This window comes from Pyrgilauda ruficollis, unplaced genomic scaffold, assembly GCF_017590135.1.
Source record: "Pyrgilauda ruficollis isolate IOZ18807 unplaced genomic scaffold, ASM1759013v1 scaffold24, whole genome shotgun sequence".
Lineage (NCBI taxonomy): Eukaryota > Metazoa > Chordata > Aves > Passeriformes > Passeridae > Pyrgilauda > Pyrgilauda ruficollis.
Genome location: NW_024523648.1, coordinates 9237586 through 9253728, shown reverse-complemented (window position 1 = coordinate 9253728; position 16143 = coordinate 9237586). Strand labels below are relative to the sequence as shown.

Genomic DNA, 16143 nt, shown 5'->3' with positions numbered 1-16143 from the left:
GTGCCCTTCATGTGTTCTCTTTCTGTTTTGCAGCTACTCAATGAAGAGGTGTTGAGTCATAACAGCCTGTTGGAGACTATTGAAGTGAAAGGAAAGGGGATGGCTGAGCACTACATTGCTCAGCTTGAGCTGCAAGACCTTCAGGAGAGGTATAAGTTCCTCAAAGAAAGAACAAAGGTAGAGTTTTTCTTCATAGCACTACTTGTTTAGCTGGCAACAAGGAAAAGATATTTTCATTGATCATTTATTTTACAGTTACAGCTGCAACTTACTGTAACAGAAACCTACTAGGTGATTAACAAATCTGTCTTCCTGTGCTGAGCTTCAGATCTTTCAGAAGGGTTTTAAAAATCAGGAAAATAGTCTATAGAACTCCATGTCAAAAGGTTCATTGACTTCAGCACAGATATGATTTTACCCAGTGTGACTGAAATGTTGAAAAAAATCTTCAGACTCATGATTTGCATAAGTGTATGGTTGCAATAAATTTTATCTGTCAGTTGTGTGATTCACAAATGGTTGACAGCTACAGAGATTTTATTAACGAATACGAACCTTATTAGCAAGTAAACTGACACAAGTGTAGTAAGTACTACATTTCCTGATAAATATTGTTTTTGTATATCTGGGAAAGATTAGGACATAGATTAAGATCAGGATGGGATTTAGGGTAAGATATAAGGAAAAAAGAAATAATAAAAGACCTGGTGATAAAGCTAGGCAATTACCTCCAGTTAAGCCAAGTTCTTCTGTGATAATTAAATAATGACTAACACATGCTCAGACAGCCAACTTTTCAGGATAGCAATGTAGTAAAATTTAATTTTATTGTCTCAGTGATGCCTTTGTCATGTAGAATGACAAAATTCAAAATTCAGCCAAAATTCAGTTTTTCAAACACGTGATTCAGTGTTTTGTGGACCTCTCTTCCACAATGGCAAAAAATGCCATGCTCTTTCTTTTGACCTTGAGTGAATAAAATTGCTCAGATTTGCTAGAGAGATACATGAGTCCTGGGAAGTGCTATTATCCCATGGGGATGCCCTAGTCTACCCTTTTGTCCTGCACAAAGCTATACAAGCTGCCTTGCTCAGCTTGAGTAACAGCATGGGAACAATAAGAAATGGATGGTGGCTCATAGAGGCAAGAGTTCTTATATCTTACCCCATGTAGCAAGAAGCATTCCTTCTTTCTCTTCCACCGAATATCCCAGATGACTGGGCTTCCCTGTTCCCAGCTGTGGTGATAGTGTTAAGTGTCAGTAGTGCAATCAGCCCTGAGAAAGAAATTCAAAATTCAAAGTAAATAGCTGGAAAGTAAGGAATGTTCAAATATTTTACTGATCCTCTGGCCAGACTGGAAACCTGATAAGATTCCCCAAGGATTTATGGCCCACATCTGAGCAGATCAAGACTTGTAATTTCCTAAGCCCCTGTTGCGAGGCAGGAAAAACTGGTGTCTCTTTTCCCCTTCCCACTTCTGGGCATGGACAAGCCTTGCACAGGATGTGATACGACTCCTGTTTTCCTCCTTTCTCCCACTAGACCTATTAGAAATAAAAGGTAAAGTACACAGTAAATTCAGAGGTTTATTAAAGTGTTTGTCTTTTTGTGAACCTGCTGCTCTCAAATGAAGCCTGGCTTGTCTCTATCAGAACTTGATTCCCCATGCCCATCATTTCTTAGAGGATGTGAATTACATGTAGTATATTTTTCTTGCACTTAGTAAGCCTAATCTTGTGCCAATATGTGACACTTTTCCTTCTGTACTCCAGGTATGGTAATATTTTAGTGCTGTCATTATTTTAACTTGCTCATCCACACACACAGAAGACTTGTAGTCTGTTTCTTACTGTGCTCTGTAGGGACTGCAAATATCTTCAAACCTAAGATACTGGATACTCCTAACAGAAGATTTCAGTTCCATTTGCCAAAAAAAAAAAAAATATATATATATATGCTTATTAAAAATATGCTTATTAATCACTTCAGCAAAATCAAGGAAATTTTTTGTTATTAACCACTAAGGTGTTATTTAAAAGTAATCCCAGATCAAAATTCTAAATGTCAGAAGTTACAAACTTATCTTCTGGAATAAGTTTTTTCACCCCATATGTCTCCCTCTTTCCCTGTAATGAATTAAGTCATCTTCAGAATTCAAGTACTCTTGAATTCTTGGAAAGTTCAGCATCAGATACAAGCCTTTTCCCTTGATGGATGGCTGGGGTTTATGTTCTCTTGGTTTGACAACACTCTAAGATATGTATACATATTTTAAATATTTTCACATGCAGGAGGCTGTAATAAAAGCTGAAGGACTGCTTACCTTACACCAAGAGTACCAAAGAAATCTGAAGGCCTTTGAAGTATGGCTGGAGAAGGAGCAGGAAAAACTTGACTGTTTATCACATCTTGATGGTGATGCCCAGGAACAGGAGGCAACACTCCGAGATTTACAGGTATGTGATGTGTGACACCCTCAGGAAAAAAAGTGAAATTTAAAAAAAAAAACAACAATCCTGTGACGGTATAGTAACAGAATAATATTTATTGTCAGACAAAAAGACAAAAATTGTCTTGGGACCAACTTAAAATTGCAATACATATATATATATATGAACACTTTGTTGCTCCAAAGTAGCGCCAGTAAAGGTAGTGGAAATATTGTTGCTCATTTCTTGAAAAAAGTGTCAGGCCTTGAATGAAATCTCCAAGCATACTAATCCTTTCTTGAAAGTATTGAGTTTGTGTTAGATGTTGGTCTATCTTTTCCTTGTGTGTTTCATAAAATATGAATAGTATTTTCATTGGCGTTCCATCTTTTATTGCTCACTGGGTAGGTGCACCTACTTTCAGGCGGTTCCAGTCCTGAAGGCTGGCTCCCATAGTGAGGTGGGAAGACTTCCACTGCCCCACTCAGTGAAAGTGAACAATGAACCCACAGTGCTTCAGTAATTCCCCAGTTATTATCTTAACTTAACTCTTATGATTTAAAATGCTTTAATACCTGTTGTTGAAGGAGCACAAAGTCTGCGCTTGAGATATGAAATGTTTATTACCTTATTCAGGATACTGAGAGGGTCTTTGTATGATGAGGGAATCTGCATATATTTCTGCTCATTATAATTACTCTACAAAACCCATTTTGAAAATCTGGATATATATCTCAAGTGAGAACTGAGATGAAACACAACTGTGTTTTGTTAAGGTAATTTCCTTGTTATGTTTTCTAATCAGATTGAATCACTTTGTACTTTCTGATTAAGTGCTAATAAGCATGAAAATGCCATATATGTCCAGAAGAGGGTATCAAAAATTAGTCTGGAGTGTTGTCTCAAACGTATGCAAAAATAAATAGGTTTGTTTATGTTAGAAGATTGAAGCCTCGGTCTTTAAAGAGATTCAGTTTTAGAATCAGTCTTACAGTCTGCTTGCGACATCTGGAAAGTTTTGTATTTATGCTGTGGTGAATGGATTCCATCCATCCCATGCTGGCTCAGGCAGCCAATGTTTCGGAACTGATGAACTTGGCAGGAGAAGAAGGAATTTAATGCATGCTTTGTCAATAATTTTCTGCAGTTCAATTGTCAGTAATAGTGATACTTGGTGTGCTTTGAAAGTGAGCATGCTGTGTTATTAGAGGAAAGACTCTCTCTAATATATGTTTAACCATAGATAACTAAAGAGAATGCCCAGCTGTCTTCAGAGGAGCCAAGGGGGTTTTTGCCATGCGTGAATGAAAGCTGTCAATGTAGGGTTTGTAACTAACTCTGCCTTTACAGGAGCTGCAAGTCCACTGTGCAGAGGGACAGGCATTATTGAATGCTGCTGTCCATGCCAGAGAGGAGGTGATTCCCTGGGGTATTCCCCAGATAGAAGACAGAGCCTTGGAATCCCTACGGCAGGATTGGCAAGTTTATCAGCACAGGCTTTCTGAAGCAAGAAGCCAATTAAATGCCACTGTGAGCAAACTGAGGTTAATGGAGAAAAAATTTCAGAAGGTTAATGACTGGTTAACAAACCTGGAGGAGAAAGTTGCTATCAGGACGGGGAGGAGGTCTGGTAGAGCAACAAAAGAAATGCAGCTTCAACTAATGAAGGTAAAGAATATAGTTAAGGCATTCCTTAAACAAAATAATATGTGAGGTTTCCATGTCAATTCCTGATGCACTGTGAAAATGAGAGCAAGCTTTTCAATTTCATCTGAGTTGTTGAATAAAATTAAGGATCCAAGAGAACTTTGTGCCTTCTAGATCCAGGTTCCTCCCATTTTACTCATGGAGGTATGGCTATAACATGTTGAAATCTTGCAGGGAGATCTGCAATTCATGTGCTCTGTAGCGTGTGGTGATGTAACTGTACAAAGATAGGCAGTGGAATGGAAAAGAATTAATATGGTAACAAGAGTAAAATGTGACCAACTGTGTTATGTAATAATTCTCCTTTAGTCACTGGAACGAGAAGACATAGTTCTGAATAAACACAGGAAGCCAGGTTACACTTTACAGTCATCTTCAAAACTTCAGGTGAAATCTATAGGAGGTCCAGATTGCATTTCTACTGTTATTTTTCAAGGGGGAAAAAGTTACAAAAATTATTGTATCTGTAGTAATGAAATGCAGTCCATATGGGATGAAAATCTTTACAGCATATTTGTTACAATAACTTTCATCAGATTCTGGTTTATTTTCCAGTAGTAAATGAATGTTTAGAACCATGTATTTGTTTTTCTTTTCAATGGTTACCTGACTTAGTTACAATTCAGTTCCTGATAGTTTAAGATGCTTGACTCAGTCATATAAGTTTGATAATTTATTTCTCATAGAAGTGTCATGAAGACATTACAGTCTACAAAGATGATATAGAGGAGGTTGGGGTATTGGCTCAGCAAATACTAGAGGAAAATCTCACGGCAAGCAGAATGGGAAGTCAGGCTACACAGCTTACATCTCGCTACCAAACTCTTCTTCTTCATGTCTTGGTAAGTAATAAAAACTAATTAATTGTGACATCATAAATTGCCAGTTAAGAAGCAAATACAAATGGGCTTTTGTAATTAGACTTTATCAGAGTCTATGCATTACTGTAGACTCAATAGCATAACATTCACATATATATTCATATATATTCATATACATGTACACATATATTTCATTGGATTAAATGTATTACAGAATATTATATATATATAGAATATATAGAATATATAGAATATATTATATATGTATTTAGAATATATCCTGATATACTATATCAGGATAATGGCGCAGAATGTCGTCACTATCTTTTTTGGTAGTTTCAGGGGAGAAATTCAGAATAAAGTACACTTAAATGGTAATTGAGCCCTAGAGAAATGTTTTCAGGCTGCCACTGATCCACATTAGTATGTGGAAATTTTGATTTGATAAGGGGCAGTCTTCAGGTGAATTTAAGCAGTAATTGCCTCATAGCACTGTAATGAAAGTCGCTATTCAAAGTTCAAAATGTGAGTACATTTTGAGTGTTTAATATTAGTTCAGTTTTAACATTGGTGATTGACATATGTGCACCCTGACAAAAGCCCTGTAAGAATTATCTGCTGTTTATGAAATAACTCAAAGCCTATATGTTTTATCTTTGTATAATAGATTTTATTAATAAATAGCAATATATTGTTATCTTAAACCAGTACCAGTGATAAACATCTGAGTGGTCCTTGTTTGTACACCTTATCCTCCATATTTGTTTGAAGGAGCAAGTAAAGTTTCTGGAAGAAGAAATACGCTGTATGGAGGAGTCAGAACTGTCTTTTAGTGCTTACACAAATTGGTATGGAGCTACTAACAAGAACTTCAAAAATGTGATCACCAAGTTTGACATGGTTGATAAAACAGTAATGGAGAAAAAAGTGCAGAAACTAGAGGTACATCTTTCTTATAAGCAATTTTTGTTTCTGTTTACAAACAGGAAGCTGTATTTTAACATACATCTTAACAGCTGCTCAAAATTCTGATTTTATCTTCTCAGAGAAGATAGTGGGATAAGACCACACAGTAGAATACTTTCTGTTATCACATCTCATTAGATCATCATTTGGTTATTGAAGTTAAAAGTAGTCCTAAATAATATAGCAAATAATCCTAAAAAATATAGTCCTAAATACTAGTCCTATCCTTCCATAAGGCATGCTTGTATCTGTTTTATGTTAGGTTAAAATTAAAATAAATTCCTATATCCCCAATTTCCTGCAAGTATACTTTTTTTGTGCACTGTGTATTTTCTATGCCCTGCTTCTCTTCATTGAAACACTCATGTTTCATCCCGAAAGTTGTAGATGAGCTTCTCATATGTCCTGCACCTTAAGCAGCTTAAATGTAATACACTAAGGGAAAGCTTTCATCTGTTCCAGAATTGGGAGCAGAGATCCTCTCCTGGGAGCCCTCAGTTTCTCTGTTTAAATTCACAAGCCCAGCGCAGGACGGAAGTATGTGCTTTATCTGCTTCCTTCTAGCTTGATACACCTTAACTGCAGGCAATTTTGTACTGAAAAGTCCACTCATTTTCCCTAGCAATTCTTTCTGTGTCTGTAGCAAAGTTTAAAAAAGGCAAGTTTTCATACATTTTCTGTTAACCAAGGTTTCCTTCACAGGTGCTATTGAGTGATATGGACATAGGCCACAGTTTACTGAAATCAGCCCGCGAGAAGGGGGAACGAGCTATAAAATACATGGAAGAAAATGAAGTTGACCAGTTAAGAAAAGAAATTGGAGATCACGTGGAACAGCTTGAAGAGCTGGCTGGCTCCATCAGAAAAGAGCACATGACTTCAGAGAAGTGTCTTCAGCTGGTAAAGGAGTTCTCAGACAAGTATAAGGCCCAAACTCAGTGGGTCATGGAATACCAAGCCATCTTACATGCTCCTGTGGAGCCAAAGAGTGAACTCTATGAGAAGAAGGCACAATTGTCCAAATACAAGGTAAAAAGGGGTTATCTCATAATACTACTGAATTGATTTTAGTCTATTTTAGTGATTCTCAGTAAATCCTCTGATCAGGTATCCAGGTTTCTTCAATAGGTACATGAGATGTTTCTGATCTGGATATCCCAATCAGCATCAATGAAAACATGCCTCTACAAACCAGACTGAGCTCCTGGATTTAAAATGTGAACATCCTAAAAAGGCTTCCATAGCTGAAAATTTCCTGTAATGGAGCAAAATTCTTTTATGAGTACACTTATGAGTAATTGCATTGGTCTCAACAGAAGTGATTGCAGTTGAAGTGAATATAGAAATCAGTTGGTCTTTCTTAACTTCAGACATTGTCACTGTTTACATTGACTTAATCAGCTTTCTGGTTAAAGCTGGATGTCCCAGCTCAACTGATATCCCAGACAGTCAGCTGCTATAACCTCCCAAGTTTTTGTTAGGATTTTAATGAAGTGTTTGGGGTTATTTTCCAGTCACAAAAATAAGTAGAAAATGTGCTGACAAGCCCCATTTCTTCTTCTAATAATGTTTTCCTAAAATACTCCAGGATTACAGATGTTTCATGAAATGTGTACTGCGCCCAGCTGAGGTGGAGTTAACTCTCCTCACAGCAGCTCATATAGTGCTGTGCTTTACATTTGTGGCTAAAAAGATGTTGCCAACATCTTTTGTTTGCCAACAATGACCAATGTTTTTGTCATTGCTGAGCAGTACCTACATTGCTTCAAGGCTTTCTTGCTAAAGCTGCCCAGTATCCCCTGCCAGCTTCCCCACTCCAAGTTGTATGTCACAGCTGTGTGCTTTCTTTCTACATGTTTGGGGAGTTGTAATCTCAAGAGTACAGTGCTGGGCACTCATCACACACCATCTCATTAAGGGGATGGCTTTGGTGATACTTTCCCACCTATTTTCATCATTTGTTCTTCTGAACAAATTTTATCCCTAGAACTGGCCACTTCATGCAGAGAACTCCCTTTGTTTCACCAGCTCCAGACTGTCAGCCATGCTATTAGCCACTTCAAAAGGACCTGTTGTTTTTACATGTGTGTGCAGTTGTTGTCTCAAGGCAGGGCTGAGAAACAGAATCCTGCATTGTTAAACAAAGTTCTGCCTGTCTGGAAAGGATGGCATAAACCACGGTAGAAGGCTGTGCATCAGATCAAAGGGAAGTTAGTGAAATACATCTCCAGTGATCAGTAGATATGTTTTAATTCTTGCTTGCATTGTAGTCCATACAACAGACTGTTCTGTCTCATGAGCCCTCAATAAAGTCAGTGATTGAAAAGGGAGAGGCACTTTGTGATCTGGTGAATGATGTGGCTCTAAAGAACAACATTCAAGACCTTCAGAGCAGTTACCAGGAACTCTGCAGCAAAACGAAGGTAAAAAGGAAGAAACCTCAGGATTCTTCCAATTTGCTATATTTTTACCCCTCTTTAAGAAATTAAGTATTTATTTCATTCTGTCATGTCTGTACAAAGAACCAGCTACCTTTAAGTACTCCTGGTGCTTTGTTGGTTTTTTTTTGGTTTTTTTTTTTTTTTTTTTGTTGGAGGGGGGACAGAAGTGACAGGCAAATTTTGAATATGTAAAAAACTACATAAATAAATCTAACCAGGGTAGCTGAAATGAATTCTGAGTGTGGCAGGTAAAGTCTTTGTGTTTTATAACACTAAGGAGGTACGTATCAGTGACTAGTCTGTGTTATTGTTGCTACTTTTAAAAGCATTTAATAGAATTCTAAGTTCATTATTTCTTGAAGGGACAGATGCCCTTAGATTATACCCTCTCTTGTTTCTGCTTGATCTCCACAAACACTGTTTAGTATAGTTGTTGAATAAAAGGCACCAGAGAAAACAAACTGCAAGACAGATATAATTTAATTCAGCAAGGGCATTATTAATTAACACTGATTCATTAGTCCATATGTATGTAGTACTTTGAAAGGTCTAATGCTTCTAAATACATCCTAAAGTATAATTATTCCTAAAGCTTTTAATAGGTTGTACTCCTAACAAGGATAAGCTCTGCAAACCATGTTAGTACTTATGTTTGACTTAGGCACCTTTAATTGCCAATCCAGACACCAATAGGAGATTATTTTATTTTTTTCAAGGTTGATTTTTAGTTTAGACACGCCTCTGATCTGTACCAAAAAAGTGATGCCAATTGCATTACATATAATGTTGGGGGCTGAAATTTAGAGAAGCTTCCTGACAAGAATAAATACTTTTTAACTCAGTGTGTACATTCTTAATTTGCCTACCACAGGCACAGGCAGTATATACATGCAGAGGCTGTAAGCAGCAGCCATAGCATTTGGAAGGTCAAGTGCAGTCTTTCAAAGAGTGTGTAAGAACTGTTAGTGAATTCAATGTCAAGTTGATAGTGTTCATTTCTCAAGTGTTTCCCTCAGTCTTCAAAGTACGGTATTTCATCTGGAATGAAAATACTACTCGGTACCACAGAAGTAATTAATCACGGAAATAAACAGAATAAATGTGTGGTTTGATTTCTTCTTTACAGTCTATTCATATGAGATTCCCTCACAGGAAATAAATTTAGATGATAGTTCATACTATGTTTTCAAGTTCTTGGTGGGTTTTGACTTGCTTGGGTTTTTTTTTTTTTTTAACTCTTGTAATTACCTGAAAAATTAATTTCAGTTATTGTGGACCTGCAGGCATGTGTTGAAACCTTGGAGGTGAGAGTAAAAGAACATGAGGATTACAATAGTGATTTGCAAGAAGGGGAGAAATGGTTATTACATATGTCCAGCAGATTGGCCAGCCCTGACCTCATGGAAAGCAACAATCTTGAAATAATCACTCAGCAGCTAGCTAACCAAAAGGTAGGTTTGTTATTGGTGATCTTCCTTTGTAAAATAGAATATTTTTTCTTTGCTTCTCTGCCTGCACTCCCCTCTAATTATGTGTCATTCCCCTACTGCTGTTTCTGTGGGGTATCTGTGTAAAGATTTTTGACAATGACTTTACAATGAACATGCAATCCAATAGCTTGACTATGACAACACATGTTGTCTGAATTTATTTTTTTTCCAAATCTGAAGATGCAGGTATTTAAAGGAGGGGAAAAAAAAAAAAACGTTCTGTACCACAGCATATTTCTTCAAAAGTATTTTATCTGTTTCTTAGGCTATCATGGAAGAAATTGCAGGGTTTGAAGATCGTTTGAACAGCCTTAAGAGTAAAGGTGATTACTTGATCAGTCAGTGCTCAGAACATCTTCAAGCAAAATTTAAGCAAAATATACAAAGCCATCTGCAGGGGACAAGGGACAGCTATTCTGCCATATGTAGCACAGCCCAAAGAGTAAGTCTTGTTTCAAAGATTTTTTATGCCATTTAAAAATAAAGTGTATTTTTATTTCTATGAGTTATTTCTTTAAATGGTATAAAACTCTTCCTGCTGTTTCCATTTCAATTGAGCCTACAGGTTACTTCATCATTCCTGTGCTACAGCTGAATTCCTTCTGATCCAAATGTTGTCTTGCAACCAGCAAAAGTAGTGGCCTGTCACTTCTAAATCTTGCCACTTGCTCACTACTTTCATGTTATACTAGCTTCTGAGCAGCTGCAGCAAAAAAAAAATTGACCTTTTCTACTTCAAAATCTAGGAAGCAAATTGCAGTCTTAGTGTTGATAGTTTGCATACATACATAAACAGGTCTCAAGTATGTGCTAGGAAATAATGTCTCTCTCATTAAAACCAGAATAAGAAGTGCCAGCTGGGTCATTCTGTTAAACCAATTAGGAGATCAAGCCAGCAGTCAAAAAAATGCCCAAACAAAACCCAAAAAACCCCTAAACAAACAACCCAAAAACAAACTAAAAATAATCTTATACAAAATCAATACAAAAATGTTGGATACAGAAAAAAGAGAGCATGTTCTTCATTTACATCTCTATTTTTTCTTTTCAGAAGCTGTGCATTAAATATTGTCCATCTTCTTCACATGTTATCAGGGTGCAGTGAGAGTTTAAGGAGCTTTCAGCCCTTGGAACTTTTATGTACAAGGGCTAAAATAATCAACATCATAATAATTCTGTTTTATCAGCAGTTTTCAAGATAGGAAAAGAGAAACAGTGGTGGTATTTGAAAATGTGATAAACTTTCAAAATGTTTTGTTTAGGTGTACCAGACTTTGGAACATGAGCTCCAGAAGCATGTTAATCATCAGGATACTCTTCAACAGTGCCAGACTTGGCTGTCTACAGTGCAGTCAGAGCTAAAGCCAACAACTTGGACAGCGTTCAGCCTGGCAGATGCAGTTAAACAGGTAAAAGTTTAGCACTTGAAAAAGCTCAGTTATTCTTAACAAGGTGAGTTAAGAGATTTAAGTGTCTAGAAATTAGATATTTTCTAGCCTTCTCAGAAAGCTGCGTAGCCACAATGTTCATTCCCAACCCCAGAAGGAATACCTGGAATGTAAAATATCTGTAGGTGAAAAATTAAAGAAGGCTTTTGCTAGCTTTGCTCAATGCTTAGAAACATGTTACCTGAAAAATGCTGGCTAGTTAGATAAATCAGATACTCCATAGATGTGTTTAGTAGAGGGGTTGTGTCTTTGTCCAGTTGTGCTTGTCCAGTTGCCAATCTGTCTCCTATGTTCCTCATGAGACCTTTTCACACTACCATGGACAGAGTCAATTATCAGGCAATTAAAACAATTTTTCAGTCTGAGAGCATAGAACTGCTGTAGCCTGCATTGACCATTAAGAATTCTTTCATTGAGTCTTGATTATTCTTAGTGACAATGTGTTTTACATTGGATTTGTAACTTGGTTTTAAATTAAACTGGTATGGTGCTAAAAATGCTGGAATTCAGAGCTGTCTTCTCCATCATCTCAATGAGACCTTGAAATACTAGAGATGGCAGACCTGCAAGGGGAGGGGAAGCAGGGTGTGTGTGACACAGTGAGACCAGCACCTAAGTGCCACTAAGCTGAATTTCTCATGATTTGTCAGATACTGGAAAATGTTATAGCTGTAGGAACAGGACATTGTTGATAATCCCATGAAGCTCTGTTTCCCATTCACGTTGGGAAAGTCTGTCACCTTGTTGAGACTGTGTGTTTCTAAGAAATAAGCTAGCTAATTCATGTCTCTAAGTGCTTTGGTAATTAGATAATAATCAAGTTTTTAAGGATTATTCCTTTCCATAATTATAACATAGCAACATGACCTAAAAAAAGAGTATATGTCTACATTTAATTTTGTGGAAAAAATAAGAAGGCAGAGCAGAAAATCGAAAATGTATGATTGCAATAAAACAAGATATTATTTCCACAGTTTCTCCTCCACAGAGTTTATTTTTGAGTTGTCTTCCCTCAGGTTAAACATTTCCGGGCTCTGCAGGAGCAGGCCAATACATACTTGGATCTTCTATGCTCCATGTGTGATCTGTCAGATGCCACAGTGAAGAGTACAGCAGCAGATATTCAGCAAACAAAGCAAACGGTACAAGATAACCACAACAACCCACTTCTAATCCTATTTAGAGCTTTAACTGCCTTGATCTGTTCCCTTTTAAAAGGGTCATATTGGGTAATGGTTTAAAGAAATGTCATCTTACTTTCATCTTAAGTATTTCTGTAGAGATAGTTGAATAGTTTTCTCTTTCTGCTTCTTTTTTTTTTTTTTTTAATTATTAAATCCATACATGGCCATCCTGGTACTAATAAAAGACACACAACTAAGGTTGCTAAAGGTACTTAGGCAATGTTACAAGGTGTTGGTCTAAAGCCACAGAAATAACATTGTGTGGAAGAAAACTTTATTCAAGTTATGTTTTCAAAAAATAATTCAGTCTAATCTTCTCTGTATTTTATTACATTTGAGACATATTTTATTGTAATTATTTATTCAACAATAGACTGATGTTCATGTTGGCTTATATTATTAGATTATAGTAATTATATTAGATTATATAATTATATTATAGTAATATAATAATAATAATCATAATAGAAAATATGATGGTTCAGTTCGTGAATAAAAGTACATCTACTTCAGCATATTAATTTATAGAAGTTTTCCTCAGTTTTAAGTTTTAAAGTCATTTAATGCTTAGGTTTAAAATAGAACTATAAAATTTAGTCTCTTACACAGACACACAACCAAAGTTTTGAAACTACTTCTAACAAGAGTAAAAATCTAATACATACAGTAACAGCATTCCATACCACAGAAGGGAATTGTACATATCCAAATAACCCATAAAAATGTGGCAGTCCAAGAAGTGAATAGCTGAAAAACATCCCAAACATCAGAATAAGACACTGCTTTGACATACAAAGCAGTGAAACGTTGCTAAGAAATCACAGATGGTATAGTGCCGAGATATGCTAAGCTGGTTGAGTGTCTAAATCTTAAAGGCACCCGGCTGCTGTATTTAGAGCAAAAGCAGCTGTGTCACTATTGGTGTAAGAGGATTGATGGCTCAGATCTGGTAAGCATTCTTCTTATTGGCATTTTAGAAAAGGCATATAGGCAAAATAACTGGGCTAAGCAAATTAAATGGAAGTGTTTGGTTGAAACTATGTAGGGTACACTCTAACAGTAGTCTTGACATGCCGCAGACTAAATTATACAATTAATTTAAGCTTTAACAGAGGACAGAGGATGTTGAAATACAAACACTCAAACTTGTTTGCTTCTCTCAAGGGTGAATGATTTATTTTCCTCTTTCCTCATGTTGTTTTTGTTGTTTCCACCCATATTTCCTTTGGTAGGTTCAACTTTTGTGACTTTTGAAGACTGAGAATCTTTTTGTGGCTAATGTTAGCCCCTTCAGCATCTGGTGCAGAAATTGCTTTAGTACAGTACTGTGCTCAGAGGAAGAATGGTATTCATCCTCCATTAAAAATAGATAAATTAAAGCATTCCTACTCCTTTTAATTTCTTTTCTTCTAGATTGAGCAACAGATAATGCACTCACAGTATTTGTCTCAAGGTTGGGAAGAGATCAAACAGTTGAAGGCTGAGCTCTGGATATATTTCCAGGATGCGGATCAACAACTACAGAATTTAAAAAGGAGACGGGCAGAGTTGGAGCTAAATATTGCCCAGAATATGGTACTCCAGGTTAAGGTAAGGAGACTTTGGGTTAAGAACAGAAGGTAAGGAAGAAGTTAATCCTGTGGCTGGTATTTTTTTATGATTTATATTATATGCACATGCTGCATACAATGACTAATATGCTCTAAACAAGAGCAGAGAAGATAGAGGAAAGAATGTTTCCTTGTTGATGCTGCAGAGTGACTTGGACAGCAGAAAACTGTACTTTAGTATTTTTCTGGCTCTGTTTTTTTAATACTAGACAACTGTCAGCCTCCTGATCTCATTTGCCTTTGCTTTTAGAGTAGACTAAATGCTGATCACAGTGGACCTGAATAGAAGATTTACAAATTGTGATGCTAAATTCTTTGATTTTTATACTTCTAAATAGTTTAGAAGTATTTCAAAATTAGTCAGTGAAACTATTTGATGTTGCTGATCTCTAAGAAGCATGACAGAAACACAATTTAATTAATGAGACAAATACCTTCATATCTTCTCTTATTCGTTCCAGAAGAGAGACATATTATGACCATTCTGCACACATCAGTTACTGCATATACCAATAACTTTACAAAAAGATAATTTCTTTAATAAATGATTAAACATATAGGTTTTGCATTTTTGGTCTAGACTTTGCTTGTATTCTTTTTCTGATGTGCCAAGAGTTAGGTGAAAAGTAAACAGCACTTCCTCTCTATTTCTGTTCTACTCACACTTTGGAACAAAGTCAAAGCCTTTGAAGATGCCTCAACACAATCTGGACTGAAAGCTGTTATACCAGCAATCATTAGAGTCCAGGAAGAAGAAGGAATTTCTATTTCTTCACTCTTTCAGTCAGTAACTTCGGATTATAATGAAAGGGAGACACCCACTGTACTGTTAGATGTGGCACAAGGTGTTTTCCTTCTAATAATTTCCCCTGGTAAAGGAAGATGCCTAGCTCCATTTGAAGTCTTCATGATGAGGAATGAGGCAGAGCTGGAGATGGGTGTGCTTGTTTAGTTGTCGTTACTGGCACTAGAATGTAGAAAAAAAATATATTTACCTTAGTGTGTAAAGGCTGAATAATATTTGGTTAGTTTTAGTTGTCAGTACATTGTGTATTCTTCTTTTTGGGATCTCTCTGACTTCTTATTTGGTAGGATGTGTATGCAGATGAACTCTTTCACTTACTAGTTATTAATCATACCTAGGTAATCTATGGTTTTGTTTCAATAGTGACAGTGGTAATGGTTGCTGTTACAAAAGTAGGAGCAATACAGAGTATGGATATGGAGTCTCAGTGACTCATGGACTTTGCTTCCTATTTTTAGTCTCTAATGAAAAAGGAAAAATAAGCTAGTAATAGTGCTGGTAAAATGAATTATTCTTGTGAGAGTCAAGACTACCTTGTGTGTTTTAGTGTGTGGTGGGAGCTATGCTAGTCCAGAAACCTGGACAACAGGATGTGACTCGATCACAAATTCTGTTTTTATCACCGGCACTTGGAAACTCCTCTGGCTTGCTTTAGCATTTATTACCAACTTGCCTTCACGTGAGAAGATGGGGAGGAGGGTTTGGAGAGGAGTGAAAGCACTTCTTCCAATTTACATCTGCAGTGCATTTTCCTGGGCAGATAATTAGTTCATATACAATTTATTTATTTCAGAGCTTTTATTTAAGTTCCATTTTATAATTTTGAATGCATGTTATTATAATGGGTTTTACTTGTATCTTTTTCAGGAATTCAGTCAGAAGTTGCAGTCTAAGCAGTCAGCTCTCACCTCTGTGACTGAGAAGATAAACAAATTAACCCAAGGACAGGAATCACCTGAACACAAGGAAATAGGAGAATTGAGCAACCAGTGGCTGGACCTCTGTCTTCAGGCACATAATTTGCTCATGCAGAGGGAGGAGGATCTGCAGAGGACAAGGGATTACCATGATCGCATGAATGTCATTGAAGTTTTCCTGGAAAAGCTCACAAAAGAGTGGGACAACCTGGCTAGGTAAAAAAGGAGTTGCATCCACAAAGCAAACTGTGCATATGTGCTGAAAGAGCTGAAAGAGCTGTTTACAGAGTGGCTCTAAGTGGGAGCCACTAAAAATCCCTTTT

At 36.7% G+C, this 16143-nt stretch overlaps 1 protein-coding gene across 9 annotated transcripts in view; it reads left to right on the top strand.

The window, feature by feature from the left end:
* The window catches only part of SYNE1 (spectrin repeat containing nuclear envelope protein 1), a 288954-nt gene that overhangs the window by 153177 nt on the left and 119634 nt on the right, over positions 1-16143 (top strand). For all 9 annotated transcript variants that reach the window (XM_041470094.1, XM_041470095.1, XM_041470092.1 and 6 more), the window contains 13 exons: positions 34-177; positions 2294-2458; positions 3782-4099; positions 4825-4980; positions 5731-5901; positions 6628-6954; positions 8196-8348; positions 9650-9817; positions 10122-10298; positions 11119-11265; positions 12321-12446; positions 13902-14078; positions 15771-16036. In XM_041470094.1, the coding sequence (XP_041326028.1) occupies positions 34-177; positions 2294-2458; positions 3782-4099; positions 4825-4980; positions 5731-5901; positions 6628-6954; positions 8196-8348; positions 9650-9817; positions 10122-10298; positions 11119-11265; positions 12321-12446; positions 13902-14078; positions 15771-16036 (2495 nt within the window). The remainder of the gene's footprint in view (positions 1-33; positions 178-2293; positions 2459-3781; positions 4100-4824; positions 4981-5730; positions 5902-6627; positions 6955-8195; positions 8349-9649; positions 9818-10121; positions 10299-11118; positions 11266-12320; positions 12447-13901; positions 14079-15770; positions 16037-16143) is intronic.